The sequence below is a fragment of the Neofelis nebulosa genome, chromosome 4, assembly GCF_028018385.1.
Source record: "Neofelis nebulosa isolate mNeoNeb1 chromosome 4, mNeoNeb1.pri, whole genome shotgun sequence".
NCBI classification, from domain to species: Eukaryota; Metazoa; Chordata; class Mammalia; order Carnivora; family Felidae; genus Neofelis; species Neofelis nebulosa.
In genome coordinates, this window is record NC_080785.1 from 94027959 (window position 1) to 94052358 (window position 24400).

Genomic DNA, 24400 nt, shown 5'->3' on the forward strand with positions numbered 1-24400 from the left:
AGCCAACGCTGTGATCTGACACATGGTGGCTGAGGGGAGAGGTCCTTCTCAGCATGGAGCTGCCCAACAGGGACATTTGAAAGCTCTGAATGACACCTCCTGAGTCTGTGAAGATTTATTACATTGACAAGGACAGAATGACAGCTCCAGGCCAAGCCCTGCCACTTGGAGGATGTGTGTCCTTGGGAAAGTCACTGTGAATGGGGATAGTAAAGCTTACTCTGGAGACATCATCCACTAAGGGCAAGAGATCCGGCCAAGGTGGTTGCTTTGTAAATAAATACGATCAGGCAGTCTTAAGTGTAATTCTTATGACCATTTGTTCCTTGTAATAACACGTCAAGGTACTTCTAACAACCACATCTGACAGACCAACTAATTGGAGTCTGAAGACATTTCACCTGCTCAGGGTCATGCAAGTCAGTCAAGGAGCCTTGACTCAAACCCAAGTCTAACAGAGTCCAAAACCCGTCACAGCATCCACTGCATATAAGTAGAATTCCATGTGTACATATAGTTTCTTTTAAGCTCTAAAAAGTAAAGGGCCATAAGGAAAATTCCAAAGAGGTCGCAGAACTTGAGAATTTCTCTCACATGCCAGTAAGCAAAGAGCATGAGCTATTCTTGAAGAGCAGTCATTCGGGTGACAGTGCTGGACTCCTGAACGTAGTAGAGATTCTTCTAGCACTGCTGAATTAGTAGTAGTTTGCTTTTTGTGATGACCAGTAGTTTGGAGGTCATAACGGCAATCATTGATCCCTTAAATAATACCAAATAACCTATTGAATGTCAAACACTGCACATATTCCTTCCTTCCTTGCAATTCCTTGGGTATTACTCATCCCATTCTGTGGATGAGACAGAGGTGTATTTGAGCTTGCCTAGCTGAGAAAGAGCACAGCCAGAACTTCGAGTCGGCCAGGGTCTCATGGCCTGTGCTCTAAGTAAACTTCTTGGATGTTTGTGATTCGGGGCTTAATTTCTGTCCTCAGTGAGCTGTTGCTTTGAATGCAAAATGTGATGTGGTTATACTTCCCTCTTTTTCTCAATATTGTGCTTCCTGCTTAAAAACGGTGGTACTTTGCTTGTTACTTACGCTGACTTCTTGCACCCCCTGCTGGCCATTGCAGGTATGTCCTACACTTTATAATCCCTGGATTCCCAGCAAGTGAATTCTCTTACAGGAAAGACTCAGTTTAGTGAGTGGAAGAGCCCAGAAATACCAGGCAGGAGACCTCTTTTTCCACTTGTGTACTCGGTGTGCTTGGGAGTTTTAGGTAAGCGGCTCCTTCTTGTAAAATCCCCATTTCTTCAGGCACAAGTGAGAATTGTCTGATATGTTTGGTGTCCTATGTACTTGTGAAATCTACAGAGAATTGCTTGTGAATAATGCGTCTTTACATCTATATAAACGGCATCGCATTCCCGTCAATCCGTGTCTGTCCATCCGTCTGTCCACTGCTCCTCTGTGCTGCTCCTTCTGCCGCTGGTTGCAGCCACTGCATGAATCCCTCCACCGCCAGTGACAGGCACATTTCCCTGGGAATGTCATCCGGGGGTCACTGGTGCTGCTAATGTGACTGAAATGAATGTGTTGATGAAAACGTGGAGCAGCGGGTACGCTCACGGTCACGAGCAGGTAGTGAGCTCACACCTGCACCTGCGATTCGGCCGCGGCTTCCTCCAGCTTCTCTCGTGTTCGCTCAGCTCCGGATGAGACTCGCCGCCGATGCTCCCTGTGCTCACGGCGCCGGTCCTGAGCTTCCACATCCTGCTGCCTCCTCTCTTCTTTCCCCTCGGAATTCCCTTTGTGGGGTGGAAACTGTTATACTGAATCAATATTTCTTCACCATCTTACTATCACTTTATGCATTTATAAGATGCTCTCCATCTACTATCTTTTGCACTGGCTTGTCTCTAACAAAATGCACACTATAGGCCACTGGTCTGAGCTGACCACGTTTTTCATTTGCTTTGTGCTTTGGTTTTGATGATGGTGTTGATTTCTGCAGGAAGGAAGGTGTTCCCCAGGAAAAGGTGCCATCAGTGCTGAGTCAAACAATCCCCTGAGTAACAGGCAAGTTGTCAAACTAGTTGGAATCTGTCTTATAGCACTGCTTCATAGTTTGTTAGCAAAAAAAAGTTTTTGGTTGTAAGATTTTCCACTTTACCTGGGCTGGAATACAGATGGCCTATAACATGCATGACATACCTGAACTGGCCAGGAGGGGGCGCGAGAAGTCAGGGTAAGTAACAAGCAAACGACTAGTTTTTAAGTGGGAAGCACATCATTGACAATAAATGCAAATTCTAAGATCACATTTTGCATTCAAAGCGACAGCAAAAGGAGGACAGAAAGTAATCCCTGCATCACAAACATCCAAGCCTGTTATGTGGTCACAGTCTTCAAGAGCCTGGTGGACTTGAAGTTCTTGCTGTGCTCTTTCTTAGCCAGGCAATCTCCCGTACGTTACCTAACGTCCCTAATAAGCCTCCGTTCATCTGCAGAATGGGATGAAGAACACCTACTTTATGCTTACAAGGAAGGAATCAATATGTACAATGTTTGACATTCAATAAAGATTATTTGTTATTATCTAATGGATCAATGATTTTGTTACGGCCTTTAAAAAATTAGTATTTCAGAGTTCCGGAAGATGGCGGCGTAGGAGGACGCTGGGCTCACCGCGCGTCCTGCTGATCACTTAGATTCCACCTATACCTGCCTAAATAACCCAGAAAACCGCCAGAGGATTAGCAGAACGGAGTCTCCGGAGCCAAGCGCAGACGAGAGGCCCACGGAAGAGGGTAGGAAGGGCGGCGAGGCGGTGCGCGCTCCACGGACTGGCGGGAGGGAGCCGGGGCGGAGGGGCGGCTCGCCGGCCAAGCAGAGCCCCCGAGTTGGGCTGGCAAAAGCGGAGGGGCCGGACGGACTGTGTTCCGACAGCAAGCGCGACTTAGCGTCTGGGAGGTCATAAGTTAACAGCTCTGCTCAGAAAGCGGGAAGGCTGGAGGACAAAGGGAGGGAGAGCTGCTGAGCCCCCGGACGGCAGAGCTCAGCTTGGCGGGGAACAAAGGCGCTCGCCAGCACCATCTCCCCCGCCCATCCCCCAGCCAAAATCCCAAAGAGAACCAGTTCCTGCCAGGGAACTTGCTCGCTCCGCGCAAACACCCAACTCTGTGCTTCTGCGGAGCCAAACCTCCGGCAGTGGATCTGACTCCCTCCCGCTGCCACAGGGCGCCTCCTGAAGTGGATCACCTAAGGAGAAGCGAGCTAAGCCTGCCCCTCCCGCCCCCGTGCACCTTGCCTAACCACCCCAGCTAATACGCCAGCTCCCCAGCACCACAAGCCTGGCAGTGTGCAAGTAGACCAGACGGGCCACACCACCCCACAGTGAATCCCGCCCCTAGGAGAGGGGAAGAGAAGGCACACACCAGTCTGACTGTGGCCCCAGCGGTGGGCTGGGGGCAGATATCAGGTCGGACTGCGGCCCCGCCCACCAACTCCAGTTATACACCACAGCACGGGGGAAGTGCCCTGCAGGTCCTCACCACTCCAGGGACTATCCAAAATGACCAAACGGAAGAATTCCCCTCAGAAGAATCTCCAGGAAATAACAACAGCTAATGAACTGATCAAAAAGGATTTAAATAATATAACAGAAAGTGAATTTAGAATAATAGTCATAAAATTAATCGCTGGGCTTGAAAACAGTATACAGGACAGCAGAGAATCTCTTGCTACAGAGATCAAGGGACTAAGGCACAGTCACGAGGAGCTGAAAAACGCTTTAAACGAAATGCAAAACAAAATGGAAACCACGACGGCTCGGATTGAAGAGGCAGAGGAGAGAATAGGTGAACTAGAAGATAAAGTTATGGAAAAAGAGGAAGCTGAAAGAAAGAGAGATAAAAAAATCCAGGAGTATGAGGGGAAAATTAGAGAACTAAGTGATACACTAAAAAGAAATAATATACGCATAATTGGTATCCCAGAGGAGGAAGAGAGAGGGAAAGGTGCTGAAGGGGTACTTGAAGAAATTATAGCTGAGAACTTCCCTGAACTGGGGAAGGAAAAAGGCATTGAAATCCAAGAGGCACAGAGAACTCCCTTCAGACGTAACTTGAATCGATCTTCTGCACGACATATCATAGTGAAACTGGCAAAATACAAGGATAAAGAGAAAATTCTGAAAGCAGCAAGGGATAAACGTGCCCTCACATATAAAGGGAGACCTATAAGACTCGTGACTGATCTCTCCTTTGAAACTTGGCAGGCCAGAAAGGCTTGGCACGATATCTTCAGTGTGCTAAACAGAAAAAATATGCAGCCGAGAATCCTTTATCCAGCAAGTCTGTCATTTAGAATAGAAGGAGAGATAAAGGTCTTCCCAAACAAACAAAAACTGAAGGAATTTGTCACCACGAAACCAGCCCTACAAGAGATCCTAAGGGGGATCCTGTGAGACAAAGTACCAGAGACATCACTACAAGCATAAAACATACAGACATCACAATGACTCTAAACCCGTATCTTTCTATAATAACACTGAATGTAAATGGATTAAATGCACCAACCAAAAGACATAGGGTATCAGAATGGATAAAAAAACAAGACCCATCTATTTGCTGTCTACAAGAGACTCATTTGAGATCTGAGGACACCTTTAGATTGAGAGTGAGGGGATGGAGAACTATTTATCATGCTACTGGAAGCCAAAAGAAAGCTGGAGTAGCCATACTTATATCAGACAAACTAGACTTTAAATTAAAGGCTGTAACAAGAGATGAAGAAGGGCATTATATAATAATTACAGGGTCTATCCATCAGGAAGAGCTAACAATTATAAATGTCTATGCGCCAAATACCGGAGCCCCCAGATATATAAAACAGTTACTCATAAACATAAGCAACCTTATTGATAAGAATGTGGTCATTGCAGGGGACTTTAACACCCCACTTACAGAAATGGATAGATCATCTAGACACACAGTCAATAAAGAAACAAGGGCCCTGAATGATACATTGGATCAGATGGACTTGACAGATATATTTAGAACTCTGCATCCCAAAGCAACAGAATATACTTTCTTCTCAAGTGCACATGGAACATTCTCCAAGATAGATCATATACTGGGTCACAAAACAGCCCTTCATAAGTTTACAAGAATTGAAATTATACCATGCATACTTTCAGACCACAATGCTATGAAGCTTGAAATCAACCACAGGAAAAAGTCTGGAAAACCTCCAAAAGCATGGAGGTTAAAGAACACCCTACTAACGAATGAGTGGGTCAACCAGGCAATTAGAGAAGAAATTAAAAAATATATGGAAACAAACGAAAATGAAAATACAACAATCCAAACGCTTTGGGATGCAGCGAAGGCAGTCCTGAGAGGAAAATACATTGCAATCCAGGCCTATCTCAAGAAACAAGAAAAATCCCAAATACAAAATCTAACAGCACACCTAAAGGAAATAGAAGCAGAACAGCAAAGGCAGCCTAAACCCAGCAGAAGAAGAGAAATCATAAAGATCAGAGCAGAAATAAATAATATAGAATCTAAAAAAACTGTAGAGCAGATCAACGAAACCAAGAGTTGGTTTTTTGAAAAAATAAACAAAATTGACAAACCTCTAGCCAGGCTTCTCAAAAAGAAAAGGGAGATGACCCAAATAGATAAAATCATGAATGAAAATGGAAATATTACAACCAATCCCTCAGAGATACAAACAATTATCAGGGAATACTATGAAAAATTATATGCCAACAAATTGGACAACCTTGAAGAAATGGACAAATTCCTAAACACCCACACTCTTCCAAAACTCAATCAGGAGGAAATAGAAAGCTTGAACAGACCCATAACCAGCGAAGAAATTGAATCGGTTATCAAAAATCTCCCAACAAATAAGAGTCCAGGACCAGATGGCTTCCCAGGGGAGTTCTACCAGACATTTAAAGCAGAGATAATACCTATCCTTCTCAAGCTATTCCAAGAAATAGAAAGGGAAGGAAAACTTCCAGACTCATTCTATGAAGCCAGTATTACTTTGATTCCTAAACCAGACAGAGACCCAGTAAAAAAAGAGAACTACAGGCCAATATCCCTGATGAATATGGATGCAAAAATTCTCAATAAGATACTAGCAAATCGAATTCAACAGCATATAAAAAGGATTATTCACCATGATCAAGTGGGATTCATTCCTGGGATGCAGGGCTGGTTCAACATTCGCAAATCGATCAACGTGATACATCACATTAACAAAAAAAAAGAGAAGAACCATATGATCCTGTCAATCGATGCAGAAAAGGCCTTTGACAAAATCCAGCACCCTTTCTTAATAAAAACCCTTGAGAAAGTCGGGATAGAAGGAACATACTTAAAGATCATAAAAGCCATTTATGAAAAGCCCACAGCTAACATCATCCTCAATGGGGAAAAACTGAGAGCTTTTTCCCTGAGATCAGGAACAAGACAGGGATGCCCACTCTCACCGCTGTTGTTTAATATAGTGCTGGAAGTTCTAGCATCAGCAATCAGACAACAAAAAGAAATCAAAGGCATCCAAATTGGCAAAGATGAAGTCAAGCTTTCGCTTTTTGCAGATGACATGATATTATACATGGAAAATCCGATAGACTCCACCAAAAGTCTGCTAGAACTGATACATGAATTCAGCAAAGTTGCAGGATACAAAATCAATGTACAGAAATCAGTTGCATTCTTATACACTAACAATGAAGCCACAGAAAGACAAATAAAGAAACTAATCCCATTCACAATTGCACCAAGAAGCATAAAATACCTAGGAATAAATCTAACCAAAGATGTAAAAGATCTGTATGCTGAAAACTATAGAAAGCTTATGCAGGTAATTGAAGAAGATATAAAGAAATGGAAAGACATTCCCTGCTCATGGATTGGAAGAATAAATATTGTCAAAATGTCAATACTACCCAAAGCTATCTACACATTCAATGCAATCCCAATCAAAATTGCACCAGCATTCTTCTTGAAACTAGAACAAGCCATCCTAAAATTCATATGGAACCACAAAAGGCCCCGAATAGCCAAAGTAATTTTGAAGAAGAAGACCAAAGCAGGAGGCATCACAATCCCAGACTTTAGCCTCTACTACAAAGCTGTCATCATCAAGACAGCATGGTATTGGCATAAAAACAGACACATAGACCAATGGAATCAAATAGAAACCCCAGAACTAGACCCACAAACGTATGGCCAACTCATTTTTGACAAAGCAGGAAAGAACATCCAATGGAAAAAAGACAGTCTCTTTAACAAATGGTGCTGGGAGAACTGGACAGCAACATGCAGAAGGTTGAAACTAGACCACTTTCTCACACCATTCACAAAAATAAACTCAAAATGGATAAAGGACCTGAATGTGAGACAGGAAACCATCAAAACCTTAGAGGAGAAAGCAGGAAAAGACCTCTCTGACCTCAGCCGTAGCAATCTCTTACTCGGCACATCCCCAAAGGCAAGGGAATTAAAAGCAAAAGTGAATTACTGGGACCTTATGAAGATAAAAAGCTTCTGCACAGCAAAGGAAACAACCAACAAAACTAAAAGGCAACCAACGGAATGGGAAAAGATATTTGCAAATGTCACATCGGACAAAGGGCTAGTATCCAAAATCTATAAAGAGCTCATCAAACTCCACACCCGAAAAACAAATAACCCAGTGAAGAAATGGGCAGAAAACATGAATAGACACTTCTCTAAAGAAGACATCCGGATGGCCAACAGGCACATGAAAAGATGTTCAACGTCGCTCCTCATCAGGGAAATACAAATCAAAACCACACTCAGATACCACCTCACGCCAGTCAGAGTGGCCAAAATGAACAAATCAGGAGACTATAGATGCTGGAGAGGATGTGGAGAAATGGGAACCCTCTTGCACTGTTGGTGGGAATGCAAATTGGTGCAGCCGCTCTGGAAAGCAGTGTGGAGGTTCCTCAGAAAATTAAAAATAGACCTACCCTATGACCCAGCAATAGCACTGCTAGGAATTTATCCAAGGGATACAGGAGTACTGATGCATAGGGGCACTTGTACCCCAATGTTTATAGCAGCACTCTCAACAATAGCCAAATTATGGAAAGAGCCTAAATGTCCATCAACTGATGAATGGATAAAGAAATTGTGGTTTATATACACAATGGAATATTACGTGGCAATGAGAAAAAATGAAATATGGCCTTTTGTAGCAACATGGATGGAACTGGAGAGTGTGATGCTAAGTGAAATAAGCCATACAGAGAAAGACAGATACCATATGGTTTCACTCTTATGTGGATCCTGAGAAACGTAACAGAAACCCATGGGGGAGGGGAAGGGAAAAAAAAAAAAAAAAAAAGAGGTTAGAGTGGGAGAGAGCCAAAGCATAAGAGACTGTTAAAAACTGAGAACAAACTGAGGGTTGATGGGGGGTGGGAGGGAGGGCAGGGTGGGTGATGGGTATTGAGGAGGGCACCTTTTGGGATGAGCACTGGGTGTTGTATGGAAACCAATTTGACAGTAAATTTCATATATTAAAAAAAAAAATAAATTAATTAAAAAAAAAAAAAAAAATTAGTATTTCACAAAAGGCAAGCAACTAGTAATATGCAAGAGGTAAAAGAATTTCTACTGTGTTCCGAGGTCCAGCATTATTACCTGAAGGACTGCTCTTCAAGAATAGTTTATGCTGTTTGCTTACTGGCACCTGAGAGACATTTTTGAGTTCTGCAACGTCTCTGAAATAGTCTTCATGGTGTATGCATATATGTGTATATGCATATATATATATAATTATAACATCTTCATGATCTATATATGTATATAATTATAACACATAAAACTTTTTATTTACTAGGAATCGATAGCGTCATGGATTTTGGCATTTATTAGACTTGGATTTGAATCAAGACTCCATTACTTACATGATCTAGAACAGGTGAAGCATTTTAAGATTCTAATTAGCTGATCTGTCAATGCGGTTGTAACTACCTTGACATGTTATTTGAGGAATAAACTGTTATAAGAATTACATTGTATTTAGGCTGATAGGATTTATTTACAAAGCAACCAGTATGGCCCAATCACTGGCCCAGGGTGGATGTTGTCTCCAGAGTACTATTATTTCCATTTACAGTGACTTTCCCAAGGACTCACATCTTCCAAGTGGCAGAGCTTGGACTGGAGCTGCCCTCTCCCTCTAGGCGGTCAGGCTGTAATTATCATATGTGATGACCGTAACTATACCCAGGAGGCCCTGATACACTTGGCATAACTGAAAAGGAACTTGCATTTCAGTCGGAAGTCAATGCTCCCTTTATCTCTCAAAATTTCATTTCAGATGCGTTCCTCAGCTGCCCCTTCACAAGGCCCTGACTTGACCATTCCTGAGGATCTGACCCTGGGACTGCAGGACCTGGTTCCGCCCCCTGGTCTCCACCGCCCCTGGGTCAATGCAGGCTTCTGCCTTTGGACACACACACGCACGCTCACACTCACACATTCACACATGCCCCTGATTTTTCAAAGCAGTAATATTCCGTACAGTTTTGTACTATGAGGATCCCAGAAATCATCGACGGCACCCAGGCCAGTGTTGAGGTGAAACGCCCGTCCCCAACATTTCCTGAGCCTTGTCTATGCACCTGGGACAGGCTACATGCTTTGCTCACATTTCCTGTTCAGTCTGCCTGCAAAGGAACGAGGTCCCTTTTGACAGATGAGGAAAAGGAGGAGAAACAGCTCGCCCACGACTGCACAGCTATCGTGTTATGTGAGGCCATTTAATCTCCTGATGCCTCTTCTGGGAACAATGCTCCAGTGCCAGCTCGGGATGGGGGTGGGGGGGCGTGCCTTTTAGGCGGGGATTGCTGCTCAGCTTGTCCCCACCCCCCAGGAAGGCCACGCCCTCATTGCTCTGTTAGTGGCCATTTGAGGCTTGAGATTTGTCTCCAGCCAGACCAGGCTGTCATCCCACTTATTTCCCCTTAGGCATGCAGCTTTGGAAGAGTTATGTAAAATACCAACCAGGTTAGCAATATTCATCCCACAGGGTTATTTTCAGGATTTAATCAAACAATGAACAGAAACCAATTAGTGCAGTGTTCAAGTGTAGTCCAGGATTATTATTGTTGCTGGTGCTTTTACTGCACCAACTTTCTTCAGTGTTTCTCAGCACCTGACCATTGGTGGTCCCTCTCCCCTCCCTCATGTGGTCAGACCTGTCCCTGCCCTCTGGCCCCTTCAGTCCATCCCTCCTCTCTCTCATCACTACCTGCCAGGGCCACCTGGAGGCTCAGAACCTAATCAGCCTTCTGCAGTCACCTCCTAGCAGGTGCCGCTGCAAGGTCACCCTGGGCTTTTGTCCACCTGGCAGGAGGTAGAATCATGCTGGGTCCCCTTGTTCTCCTGTGCACCTTCCTGTTTCCCTGTAAGTCCGGACTCCCTCCCTGGTGCAGGGTGCACAGGGTGACTGAGGCTCTAGGCCTCCCCTGCCTCATGGAGGTCCCCTTTGCAGGTTGCACAGAGGAGGTCAGGCTGGAGCAGCCGGCTGCGGTCATGGCTCGTGAGGGCAGCTCGCCACCCTTCCATGCCCGGCTGGAACCAAGGTCAGCTACACCCACTGGTACCACCATCAGGAGGGAAAGGTCCCCCAAAGGCTTCACTAACTGGCCATGTTCCATTAGGATGTGCAGTGGGAATCTGTCGAGAAAGCAGACAATGTCACGGCCACAGAGGCCAAGGATGGCAGCACCTGTACCCTTTGGGTGCTGAAGATGCAGAAGCATGACGAGGGCATGTATTACTGTGCTGTCTGGGAACCGCACGCCCCTCGCGCTGGCCTGGCTCCCACCTTCCCACCCCCGGCTGCACATAAAGGTCTCTGAATCTAGGCCCTCCAGGCCTGATACCTTCCACCACCTCTGGGTTCCTGGGGTGCCCTGAGTCAGCCCTCAGCACCCCTGGCTCTCCCCAGTGCCCCCTCCGTGGGTCCACTGCACATAACCCAGGAGGCTAAGGAGCCCCTGGCTGGCAGGCTGGTGCAGACCCAGGAGCTGTCCTGTCTGGACGCACTTTTCAAGGATCATCCGGGGCGGAGCTTCTGAAGCATCTGGGGCAGGATCTGAGCTGCTCAAGGCAGCAGCCACGAGCATCAGGCACCAGCCCCATGTGGCTACTGAGCACTTGAAATGTAGCCAGTGCACTAGTCCTCGCCACGATGGGCTGCTTGTGTAGTATACAAGTCATATTCTGGAGACTATAGAAAGAAGATTAAATATCTCTTTAATAATCTCTATATTCATTGCATGTGAGAAATGACTTTGGATATTTGGGATTACTAAATAAAAATAGTCCTAAAGTGAATTTTACTCATTCTTTTTCCTTTTTTAAAAATGTGGCAGCTATAAAATTTGTAGTTTTGGCTTCCACTGGGACCCACATTTATTTCTATTAAAAGCACTCTTATACACTGGCAATTTAAAAATCTGACTATCTGCCCTAAAGAATGTGCAAATAAAATATGGTGCAAATAGTATCAAGGGTGAAGGACTCTCTGGAGATGGGCCACAAAATGTTTGAAAGCTGAGACTGGAATTAAACTCCTGACTCCAGTTTCTAAGTTGCCGCCCCGCCCACCGCTGGTTCCTGTGCAGAGACTCCTTGATCAGAAGCCCAGGAAACAGTGTGGCTGACTTCGCAGCACCCTCACCCATGCCTGGCGCTCACTCTCCTGCGGGGGAAATGATCCTCAGGGCAGGTGCACGCATCAGCCCTGGACGAGACCCCGGGCCCTCCGCCTTCCCCTTCTCCTTGAAAGTGACTCCATGTGGGATTTGGGGACCAGCTTCCCTAGACCTCTATTCTTTCATCTGTAAAATGGGGTGGTTCAACTTTAAGATTATGTGACTGACTTCCGTATAGAGCAAAATTATACAAATAAAATATTACTATGTTTGTTACCTTCTTATAAAGTTAGTCAACTGATTGAAAAGACCAAAACAGAAAGCAAAGCAAAGCAAAGCAAAGAAAACGTGTTACTGATCCTCCAGCCCCAAAAGGAAAACTCCCACTACTATATGTGGGTGGGGGAGGGAGGAAAAAAAAGCTGTTTGGGGAAGTCTGAGTGGAATTAAACCCATTTACAATTGAAATTTCAAAGTCTATATACAGCTTAATGGCATTGCTAACATGATTAATGAAGAGAAAGTCTAAATGATCTCGAGGAAATTGGTTCCTCAGGCTCACTAACTCCTCTGCCTCCCTTCTGTGTTTTTGGTGGGAGATTTATAATTTAGACACACCTCCTTTTCAAAGAGCCCAACTAAGACCCTGACCTTGTACTGAAGGCCTGGGTCAAGGCCAACACCTCCAGCATATGCAGGAAGGGGTGGGAATAGCTGGCGCAGAAGTTTATCTTTGCTCTTTTCAGGGGATGTTCCTTCATTCGTCTTCCCCATTTTCTAATACAACCAAACCCTTTCCTCTTGTGGCACCCTCTCATTGTCCGACTCTGCAGAGGAGTGACTCCGAGATCTGAGTATTACAGTTTAGGGAGAGAGAAATTAGCGAAATATGAAGGCACTCACGAGATGTCATCCCAAATCAATTAAAATCTCAGATTTCCACATGGTTCCTTAGTGCCTTGGTTACACATACCTGGGAAGGACAGTGGCCTTATGTATGGAGCAAACAATCCTTTGGGTGCAAACACATCTTTCGAGTCATTTACCTCCTACTCTTCTCCTTTTGGCTAAGGTGAGCTTCACCAAGGACACTTTGGCCACACACACCGAAGGCAAACCAGCCAGAGGCCACCCAGACCTCCTTTCCTAAGTAAATATTTGCCAATGAAATGGTTGTTTAAATGACCGATTCATAAAAACACTGAAAGTATCTTATTAGAATGTACAGGACCGGGTATGGTGGAGGCTCCATCAAAGTCTGTTGAAGGGAGATTGATATTTTGAGTATTACTGAGGGGCCCACGTTATCTCCAGAGTAGGGGATTTTGCACGGATGGAGCTCAAAATGTCCCGAGAATTTGGGCTCAGCTCATTTGTTTCATTCCTGAGGTGGGTGAGACACAAAGACTTTGAATAGTCCGACCAACGTTATATTATCATATCAAGGCTGATTAAGTCTAAGGACATCTTAAATATCACAATTTTCATAGTTATATTATCCATTACCAACTGTGCCCACACTCTAGTACTATGGGAAAAGTGATGTCTGTTACCTCAGAATCATCTAGAAAAATCAAAATTGTGAAGATTGCCAGGCGCACCTGGATATTCAGGTTGACTGTTTTGTGTTGGGTGCTTTTTATGTTCAGCCACGAGAATGGGCTTGGGGACACAGCCCGGAGCAGAGGAAAGGACCAGCTTTGGAGAGGTCACCTCTCCACATTGAGCTCAGGATAGTTTTTTCTTTTCTTTTCTTCTTTTTTTTTTTTTTTTTTAATGTTTATTTATTTTTTGAGAGCGAGAGAGACAGAGTGTGAGCGAGGGAAGGGCAGAGAAAGAGAGAGGGAGACCCAGAATCCGAAGCAGGCTCCAGGCTCTGAGCTGTCAGCACAGAGCCCGATGTGGGGCTCGAACCCACGAGCTGTGAGATCATGCCCTGTTCTCACCCTCATCAACCAGAGAACCTCAGGAGATTCTCCAGGCTAAGAAGTACAAGCCCTTAGATCTGCGGCCCAAGAAGACATGGGCCATGCTCCGCCTGCTGAACAAGTACAAGGAAAACCTGAGGCTCAGGCAGCAGCAGCAGCGAAGGAGCCAGCTGTACCCGCTGTGGGAGTCCCCGGTCAAGGCCTAGCACAGACATCAATTAAACAAAAAGAGAGAGAGAGATTCACTTAGGTGTTTTTTGTTTTTGTTTTTGTTTTTTTGCTTGCTTGTTTTCCAAAGTTTATTTATTTACTTTGAAGGAGAGAGAGTGCATGCATAAGCGGGGGAGGGACAGAGGGAGAGAAAGAGAGAGAGAGAATCCAAGCAGGCTCCGCCCTCAGCGTAGAGCCAGCAGTGGGGCTCGATCCCATAGCTGTGAGACCATGACCTGAACCGAAACCAAGAGTTCGCGGCTTAACAGACTCAACCGCCCAGGGAACCCGCAGGTAGTTTTTAATATTAAGATCTCTGCATATTACTGAGCACTTAGACACAGCAGGTGAAATGTGATGGTTAGAAAGACCTGTAACTGGCTCTGTCTTGATCACGTTTCTCCCCTCTTCTCAAACAACCTTTGCTTCTTTCACTAAAAAATCTTATTTTCTTTCCTGATTCCCATGGACTCCAAGTCAGAGACAAGGGTCATGCTTGGAGAGCTCAGAGTAGGTGCTTGGGCTGAGTGTGTCTTTTCCCCTGAGTAGGACAGTACCAAGTACTATGGAGAGTGGCACAAATACTCAGTCTTCTTAGTAACACTGTGCGGTAACTTCCTTGTTTTCTCTATGTATCTTTTTCCCACATGCAGATGCAAGAATGAGATGGTCTCCAGCAGAATCGCACACAACCATAGTTTCCATCAAGTCGATTGGTACTTTTATTGTGTGAAAACGTAGTCTTCTAGCTTTCATGGAAGGTTGCTGGAAGTCAACCTCATGTATCTTCACCTGGTGACAGAGAAGATAGACTTTCAATTAGGACTCTGTGTGTCCCCTTCTTTGGGGGAACCCATTTCTCTCCTAGTCAAAGGACAAGTGTGGATGCTGAGGGCCATAAAGGTGGATTCTCCAAAATCTTCTGTTTCATCCCCAGGATTCATGCTCCCCATCCTGCTCTGGGACCCCTGAGACTAACCCCTGTGGATTCCACTAATGGACATCTTTGCTCCGATTTCTATCCAATGTTGGCCAATAGAAACTGAAGTCCAAAGAACCATCACCATGTTACCTGACAAAAGCATTTCTTTCTGGGCACAAGATTTCCAATCCTGTGGATCCAGGCGCTGAAAGAAAAGAAACAAATTCCTCCAGTGGGTTAATCGGAATCAAAGGGAATGGCCACTCCCACCTACACCTCTTGGGTCCTGAGCATAACCTCTGTCCTAGGGTAGAGGGCCCTGTATGTTGGCTCCAGGGGAGGATGCAGCCAACCCAAGGCCACCTGTCAGGGAGGGAGCACTGAGCTCACTCTGCTCCCACTTTCCAGCCTCCTCCTGATGCTGCCATTGACTGCTTCCAAGCAGCAACCAGAGAATAACGAAAACCATCCATGTAGTCCATTAGGGTCTGCCTCGTAATGCCCAGGACAAGGTAAAGAGAGGTAGACCATTCATCTGGAGGAGCAAAAGGAAGAAATAAAGCAGATGGCCAAATAAGTGGGTTATGTTTCCCACTAAATAACTAAAACGGGAGCAGGGGGACCATTTTATCTAGTTTGTTTCATTTCAGTTCCCACAAAGCCACCAAGGACCTGTATCTAACAGAACAGGATGTGCCCTGTTCCTGCAGTAACAAAACAGGAAACTGGACAAGTTTTGTGAGATTATCATTAAATTCTGTGCTCTTCTGGTTGATGAACTAAGAAAGTAGCATGCAGATTATTTGTAATGCTTTTGTTCTTCGGTTACATAATGGATTCTGTGGTATTTGTTGACATATTAAGTAAGTCATCATCATGTAAGTAGAATAAAATGAGTAACCTAAAAGAAGTCCATGTGTAGACAAATGATTATAGCGCTTTATTCACCAATGTTATGAGGAATCCAATTCTGTGTTCCTGATGTTCTTTAATATAATACGCAAGTAGGGTAGTGAAACAACCCCAGCTCTTATTGAATATCTGGGGCTAGAGAAACGCCTGCTACTTTCATAATGTCGACTAAAATATAGCCTCTCTTGCTTCATAATTGATCCGTTCTCCTGTCCTTCCTTTATCTACTTGCCTACCATCTATGAGTCAACAGTTAACTTTTCAATCACAAGCTGGTCATTCCTTTGTAGTGTGGTTCGGTTGCCCTTTATTTTTTTAACTTCTAAGTGGAAGTTACAGAGTAATTAGCAAAAATCTGCAGTTACATTTTGGACGTGGTGGAATTAGCATTTGTATGGCTATCTTATGCTTTATTTGTATCGCACATCTGTGAGTCACCAGATTTCTTTGACTCTGCTTCTTTTCTTTGCTCAGCCAAACCAAAACGAAGAATTAACTAGTTTGTGTGTACAGAGTTGAATGTGTACTCATTCTCTCAAGGCGCTCGGTTCCATATAAAAATTAATAAATATAATGTAATATTCTGATAAGAATGTACTAATAGCTAGTGTTAACTGAATATTCCTTATGTACTAGGCACTGTGTTAAATACTTCACATACTTTTTGTTATGTAATTCTAATAACAATATTGTGAGATAACTATTAATTATTATCATTGTCTCAATTTCATAGATATTTTAGAAATTTGATGCCTCGATAAATTAAGTGCCTTGATAATAAGGAGCAAGTGGGACTCTGAGGCCAGATCTGTCTGATTACAAAATCTGAGCTCTTGATCCAGACTGGTGAGCAAAGCAAAGCGAAACAAAGAAAACATTTGAAGCAGGCATGTTGGACAGAAATAGAGAATTTATTTAACCATCCTTTTTATGATTATGTTCTTTTTTTCTGTAAATATAAGGTATATTCCATCCCTGGGAGCCACACAGAGCTATTTAAATTGATCTCTGTGGTGTATATTTAGAGACAATCAGCAGAGAATTTTTTGCAGAGAATTCTATCATGCAGTCAATTTTTTTCTGACTTCTGGGTCCCCAGAATTTTTCTACGAGGAAAGATAGGCATAACAAGAACTGTTTATTGAGCAAAGAAGCATCAAGATGGAACACAAGGATGTGCTCCTTGATTTCCGCCCTTGGTGCTCCACTCCCCCACTCTCAGCCCACTGGAGAGTGCGGACATATTCCTCATGGGTGCATGGACAAGAGAGTAAAGGACCTCCAGGTCAATCACGGTGACTGAAGTTGCTTTGACCACTTTGTTTGCTGTATTTGAAATGCTCTTGGACACACTCCCAGCCCCACTGGTAACAGCCTGATTGTTGCTCAGAAACAGGATAACACTGGTGATGAGAACATGAGCATTAGACCCTATGGTGAATAGTAGGTCATTGTGCCCCAATTTGGAGAGAAGAGGTTCGTGAAGGAGGGAGGCACCATGGTAAAAATTCAAGAATGTTTGGAGACCTCTATACAGAGCGTTAATAACTTTAATCTGTAGAGTTCAGACATTCATGATGGAGTGTGCCCCTCTCTACCTTTGATGACCCTGTTCTCTAGTATATATAGGTGCCCACACAGAACATACAGCTACCACCCAGCTCAACATTCTGAGATCCAGTCCCCCAAGGCATTTAAAGAGGTATAAGTGTTCCTACCTCAAAGGGTTGCTGGGAGGTATACTGAGTTTATATGTGCAAAGAATTTAGACCCATGCCTGTCACATAGTAAGAGTTCAACAAAACTATATCACTTGTCATTATTATTTGTGGCCCTGATTAAAGAGGGTGCAGATAAGACACAACAGGAGTCCACTATGGTGAGTGTTCCTCCCAGGAGCCTCTTGGAGCTCAGATGTTTGAAAACAAAACAGCAGCCTTGACTCAAATGGCCAAGATATGCTCACTTCCTCTATGGCTGCCAGGGAGGGCCTGGCATGAAATGAGGGACAAGTAGATGTCAGGTCCTGAACTCTTTACTGCATTTACGTAGTTAAGGACACTGTTAGACAGCCAATAAGTCATGCTGATAACATGCAGAATGGGATTTAGAAGCAGTGGGGATGTCTTTGGGCTCTCTTCTACACTGCGCACTTGGCATTAGAGAAATAAGTGTGACTTTTGGTTCCACCATGTACGATCCAAGAAGCCTTACATTACATCCTCATCGCTCTGGGAATCACTTCTTGCCTCAAGATAACATCATTTAGAGAAAACGAGCTGAAGGATGTAAGCATCTTGGAAATTGTAAATACTGTACTAAAGACTTAGCCTTTTATTTTAACAACTGTCATTTGTGCCAATAAGCTGTAGAATATGAATGATCATTTAATGATAATGAATATTTAAGGAGCTCTCACTAAAGGGAAGGCACCATGCTAGATGCAGTAGGGAAATTGAACAATGACTAAAACACATGGCCGACGTAGCAAAAGTGAAACTTAGCACAGGATATATGAAAGTAACAGGTAACAGCCAGTCGAGCAAGGCAGGACGTGTATGTTAACAAAGTGATAGAGTCATTTCCTGTTATACTCACCCAGATGAGGGAGCGAAATCCCCAAGGAAAGCACATTAATTGTGTTGTTCGTTGAGCGAATGGAACTTTTGTGGGCTGGATGTTAATGGGAGTATGATTTTGTCTCAGTCTTGGCCGGCTGAGGCCCACACTCAAAACCATAGAAATAAGGTGTGCCTGTATCCTACAAGAGGGGCCTAAACCTTGATTCTCAACCGGAGGCAATCTCCCTTCCAGAGGATATTGGCAATGTCTGAAGACGTTTCTGGTTGTCACAACAGGTTGGGGGTGCTATAGGCATCTCGTGAGTACAGGCCAGGAATGATGTTAAACATTCTACTGTGCCCAGGACATCCCACCCCCATGTCAAACAAATACTGAGCCCCCAATGGTAGCAATTTTCAGGCCGAGAAATCCTGGCCTAGCTACCTTTCCCAAAGACTTATTGGGAGGTGGACAGAATTCATAATTCCAACCTTTGGCTCTTGCACTGCATCCAGCCCAGCTATAAGGGGAGCCTAAATCCTTGGGGACATTGATTCTATGGAGTCTTTCTCTAAAGATACAGTTGGGAGTATCCTGGCTTCTTCCAATGAGGACATGAAGAGACAGCCCTCCCACCTTCACACAAACAAAAGGACTCCCCAGGCCCTGGGGCCACCAGAGATTCAGAGCCGAGATCTGTATAAAGGGTCATAGAAGCGTTTGACCTGAGTCCCTAGGGGCAGATGGGCAGAGGGACCAGTGATGACTGTCACCTAAAAAGTCAAAAGGGGATTTCAGGTCATCGCAGACTTGGTAACTGGGGCAACTTTCCTACTGAAATCAGCAAAATCCTCTTGATGAAATAATAATCTTGCTAATAATCATCTTAGGGGAAACTTCCACCTTCGTAAATGGATTGCTTATTTTGGCATCATATACATATGGATAAAATCCCCATATATTGCTAGCCATTTAGAGCACTGTCAGAAATGTCCAATCTGGCATCGGGCCCCGAGTCACCCCTCTCCTGTGCTCACACTCCTGGAGGCTCCCTCTCTTCTTCCTGTTCCCGTGTCCCTGGCTCCTCCTTAGCCTTCTTTGTAGGCAGACAGCCTGAGCAGGCAGTATTCACCTGCGAATGTGAATTTGTTTCCCTACTTTTCAGATTGGTTGAGTGATACTTTTAAATTTTTAAATTTCATGTTTTATTTCTTGATAACCTTGGCTTTTCTTGAAATGCTGTTCTTTTGTTTAGATTTGCAAGTGGATATACATAATGGAAGCAACAGAAATATTTGTTTCAATAATGGAAATGATATTTTCACTACAGGGTATCCAGATTTCACTTTTCATGCACACAGGTACCGACAACACCAAATCAGGATTTGTGGATCAAAAACCCTTGTTCAAGATCAATTACAAACAAAGAACCACAACCACGAGGTGCATAGAATTCTGTCCGTTCTGCTTTGGTCCTTAATATAAAATGTGCAGAAGTAGAAGAGGACACGATGACCTAATAGAAAGGCCCCCGGAAATCTATATTACCATTACACTAAGTTAATAATCACACACACCCCTAATCATGACTCTGACTGCATCCCTCCAACAACTCTGGCCCCAAGCTCAGACCTCAGCCCTGACTAGGCCTCAGCCTCAGCCTCAGCCTGCACTACCTCCTGTGACCTTCCTCGGGTCAATGCCTCAGTCTCAGAGGAAAGAGAAAAGACAGCCTGATGGTTGTCGATTGTACCCCCACAGATGCTACCAACTGTACCCCAGATGTCTGGTTTCACTTAACTTCCTATTGGGCTGGATTCCTATTTGGAGACTTGGTATGTTGAAATGGTCTGATTATCTCAGAGAGAAGCAAGGTGCAGTGTTTCATTCCCCAGAGATTTTCAGAAGTGTCAAAAGCTCAGGCTGGCAAAGAACTGCATGGAATTCATATCCATTCGCTCCCCTGGCTGCCACATAATGAGTCAGATGTTGTGTGCATCCAGGAGCTCATGTGATCGTCATAAAAATACTGCAAACGAACCTAATTCATGGAAGAAAGAATTGTTGCTTAGAGAGGAACAGAAATGTTTCCAAATCCATAGTCCATGCTGTTTCAATTGCACTATTGGGCCACTTTGAATTCCCTTAGTGTTTGTTAACTTCACAAGAACATACTCTGGCATTTGTGGGCGATCATGGGTTGTCCCAGACCTGCCGCCACACCCAGCCGAGCTGGGGCAGGACAGTATGAGTGTCACTCATGAAACCATGGCTGGGGCGCCTGGGTGGCTCAGTCGGTTAAGCAGAAACTCTTGATTTGGCTTGGGTCATAACCCCATGGTTCGTTAGTTGGAGCCCTGGTTGGGCTCTACGCTGACAGTGGGGAGCCTGTTTGGGATTCTGTCTTCCTCTCTCTCTGCTCCTACCCTGTGCAGTCTCTCTATCTCTCTCTCTCAAAAATAAATTAATAAACAAAAAAAAAGAAGTCATGTGTAAAGGAATACAGCAGGCACACATCTGGAAGATTTCCCTCTCAGGACAGTCTGCCACAGGACCCTCCTGCTAATGTCCTCATCTGTGACATGGAGATTAATCACAACAGCCATCTCCTGGGACAGGGGAGAGGATTACATAAATTATACAAGAAAACTGTCAGAAATATGCCTAACAAAAGCAAGTCCACAATGGACATTGGATGTACATTAATTTTAGCACTTACCATTACGGTTGAAACACAACATTGCTTTGAAAATGATCCCACATGTGACATCATGCTCATGAGACAGTGGCAAGGCCCAGGGCAAGTAGAAGCTGGTTCGAGAGACTGCTCTGACTCACGACCCCCAGCAATTGCAGCTTACTCCCTTCCTGGAGGCACCCAGATTATAAATGAAATTTGATTTCTCTGAGTCCTCATCTGCCTGGTGACATCACAATTAACTTACAAGACCCACAGATACTCTGGTGCTTGTTCACATGGCGTATTCAAATCATCGATGACATATTTCAGTCTCTGATTGTTGTGTTGTTGTGGTTGTTACAGAAGAGTAAAGGTCAGGTTTCCCATCCGAGTCGCGAGTCAACAGCAAATCAGAGGCAGATACACACGGGGGCTGAACCCAGCAGGCATGGCCCCATGTCTCTGGGCAATGTCTCTGGGGTTTGGGATCCCAGGGGGAATGGCTGAGGGGGTGTGAGAACCATCCTGCCCCACCCCAGACAGACACATTGGTACCAGGATCTCTTTCCAGATTGGGGGCCCTCTTACCCCATCTGCCCAGCATCACGGGACTCAGGAAGCCCCAGAACTGCTCATACCTGTGGTTGATCAGGAAACTCTCTAAGCCACCACTTCTTCTAAATCCTGAACCAGCTCCGCCCTCCTATCACTGGCCTGCCCCTGCCCAGTCCTGCTCACGGGGACCTCACTTCTTACCTTGTCCCTGGGGAGCCAGCCTGGCCCACAGGATGTCACTGCTGGAGGCCGTCATCTTCTCATCTCTCTGGGCCTGTGAGTGTCCCCCAGTCACTTCAGTCTACAGGAGAACTTGAGAAATTCTTTATTGTTGCCCTTTTGCATATCATTTGCTCATGGGGATTTCTCTTCTTGGCTTGCAGTTGGCCTTGGGCAGGGGAAACTGGAACAACCTGAAATATCAATTTCCAGAGCAAGGGGGAAGAGTGCACACATATCGTGCAAGATGTCCACTGAGGTCATCAATGGAGACATACACTGGTACCGGCAGAAGCCAGATCAGGAGATAGAACATCTAACATTCGTCTCAACACACCCCGTTCGAGTTTCTTTAGGAGGGAAGAGTGACAAACTTGAGGCAAGTAAAAACGCTCACGTTTCCACTGCAACCTTGAAAATAAATTTCTTAGAGCAAGAAGATGAGGCCGTGTACTTCTGTGCCTGCTGGGACTGGAGCCACAGCACCAGAGTTGCCAGGAGAAGCTGCACAAGAACCGTGCTCGGGTCTGGGTCCACCCACATCCTTCTCCACATGGGCAACCACAGAGGCCGCACAGCCCGGTGCCCAGCCGGAGCCTCTCCCTCTGCAGTAGTTCCTGACCTTTGCAGGAAGACATTATAGATTCTGCTCACACAGCGAGCCCCACGTGATACCAGCGATGACGGTCCGCGTGAAAGCAGTTTGACACTGGTTCCCGCTGGATTCAGCTGTCTGGGAACTCTGAAAACACAGGGTGGATGGATCAGCGAAAAATCCATGTGTCTGTTAATTCACTGTGGAGACAGAGGTTTCTAGCACCCGGGTGGCTCAGAATGAAGAAAGGAAAGGACATAAATATTTCCTGTCATTTTTACTTTCTGATTTAATTCACGGGCATTACAGTTCTTCACAGGTAGAATGATCTGTCAGACATAATAACTGAGGCCATCCTGAAGGAATCTAGTGACCGTGAAACCCTGAAGTAAGCAACCAGCTCTTTGGGGAATAGGAGACACCAAGGTATAAATTCTGTATCCTGGAGAGATAGACAGTGCCTCACTCCACATCCAGGGATCGATACGGGGACGAAAACAGAGATGCACTTTTAAACAGCCCCTGAGCACTTCACATGCTTCCAACATGGCGGATATGCCTCCAAGACTTAGTTCTCCAGGGTTCTACAAAGAGAAAGAAAGATCCTGAATAAGAATCAGATTGGTAACAAGAAAGATAATACACAGTCTCTACATCTGTAAAGAAGAGAAAGGCATGTCCTTCACACATCAATAAAACACAAAATAATTATTGAGAATTGAAATCTGTGATTAGTAACTGGATCGCTATGAGTTTTCAAAAATAAGGAAACACACTGTGTTATGTGTGAAGCTATAAAACTCCCTCTCTTGGGGCACCCCGGTTGGCTCAGTCGGTTGAGCATCAGACTCTTGATTTCAGCTCAGGTCATGATCAAAGGTCGTGAGATGGAACCCCGAGTTAAGCTCCACACTGGACACGAGCCTGCTTAGGATTCTCTCTCTCCCTCTCTCTCTGACCCTCCCTCACTTGAGCTCTCTCTCTCTCTCTCTCTCTCTCTCTCAAGAAAAACAAAAACAAAAAAACTCCAACTCCTCTCCCACCTCTTTAGAGTTCACTGTCAAAGATGAGAAAAAAACCTTTACTTGGCAAAAATTTTGGTACCTTTGGTAAATGTGAACATCTGAATATATAATTGCCATGCACTTTATCCCTCCTTCCTGAGATAATGACAACACATTCATTCTGTTTCTCATTCTACAGATCAGGTGCTTCTATCACGTGCAGAGAGGTTACGGAAACTGAATGTCTTCCTTCCCAGGGGCAAACTCCGGATCTTGTGTCCCACTTTCTGTCCAGCATGATTCCTGACAGTGGTGGGTCCCCAGCTGGAGGACCCGGAGGGCCTGGGTCTCAAAGGGCCTCACCTGTCCCCTAACACATCTACAGAAGCAATGGTAGGAAGATCCCTGAGGGGAATATAGAGTCAGAGACTGTGAACCGTTTCTAGAAAGAAGGGAATGAAAAGAAGTACTTAGCTTCTTATCGTATCTGTATCAAATGCTTTACACAGATTATATCACTTAATAATGAGAAGAGCAGGGCAGAATTCACCTGAAGTGGCCCCACGGAGACTGATCTCAGGAGGGAGAGCCACCCTGACTTTTCAACACAAAACGACCAGGAACCCCTACAGTGGTGACGGGAGGGAAAGGGGCCATCATCTATGAGACTTTGAAGTGACAAAATATTATGGAGCCATTAAAAACATGTTTTTTGGATCAACTATAAGAACCTGGAACATATTCACCACATATTCAAGGAAAAGGTTAAACACAGAACTGGTTTATGTAATACGCTTTCAAATACATAAAAAGAACTAACGCAAAGGAATTCTTCAAAGTTCAAAGAGTGGATGTCTCTGGAAAGATAGGTGCTTTTAATTCTTCTTGGTACATTTAAAGATTTTGTAAAATTTAATAAAAATCTATTATGTATGCATAATCCTCAATATTTTATTGATCTATACATTTAATAATGAGATTGTGTATATAATAATATAGAATATAGCTATATATACATATGACACACTTAAAATTGTTATATATTTTTAATTTCTGTGTAATAATATTACTACTCTGTATCTTCCATAAAAAA

The 24400-nt window shown here is 44.5% G+C and overlaps 1 long non-coding RNA gene and 2 gene segments (V, D, J or C); 1 reads left to right on the plus strand and 2 right to left on the minus strand.

Moving 5' to 3' along the window:
- Positions 1 to 24400, minus strand: part of LOC131509574 (T-cell receptor gamma chain C region 5/10-13-like) — a 242219-nt gene that overhangs the window by 43982 nt on the left and 173837 nt on the right.
- On the minus strand, positions 12978 to 21894 carry LOC131509577 (uncharacterized). Its single transcript, XR_009260582.1, has 3 exons — positions 21691 to 21894; positions 14838 to 14985; positions 12978 to 14650 (listed from the first exon to the last, which is right to left on the minus strand). It is a non-coding gene; the product is annotated as an uncharacterized LOC131509577 (long non-coding RNA).
- Positions 21234 to 22408, plus strand: LOC131509568 (probable non-functional T cell receptor gamma variable 11). The segment is given in 2 exon segments: positions 21234 to 21765; positions 21873 to 22408. Coding segments are annotated over 2 exon segments (522 nt in total).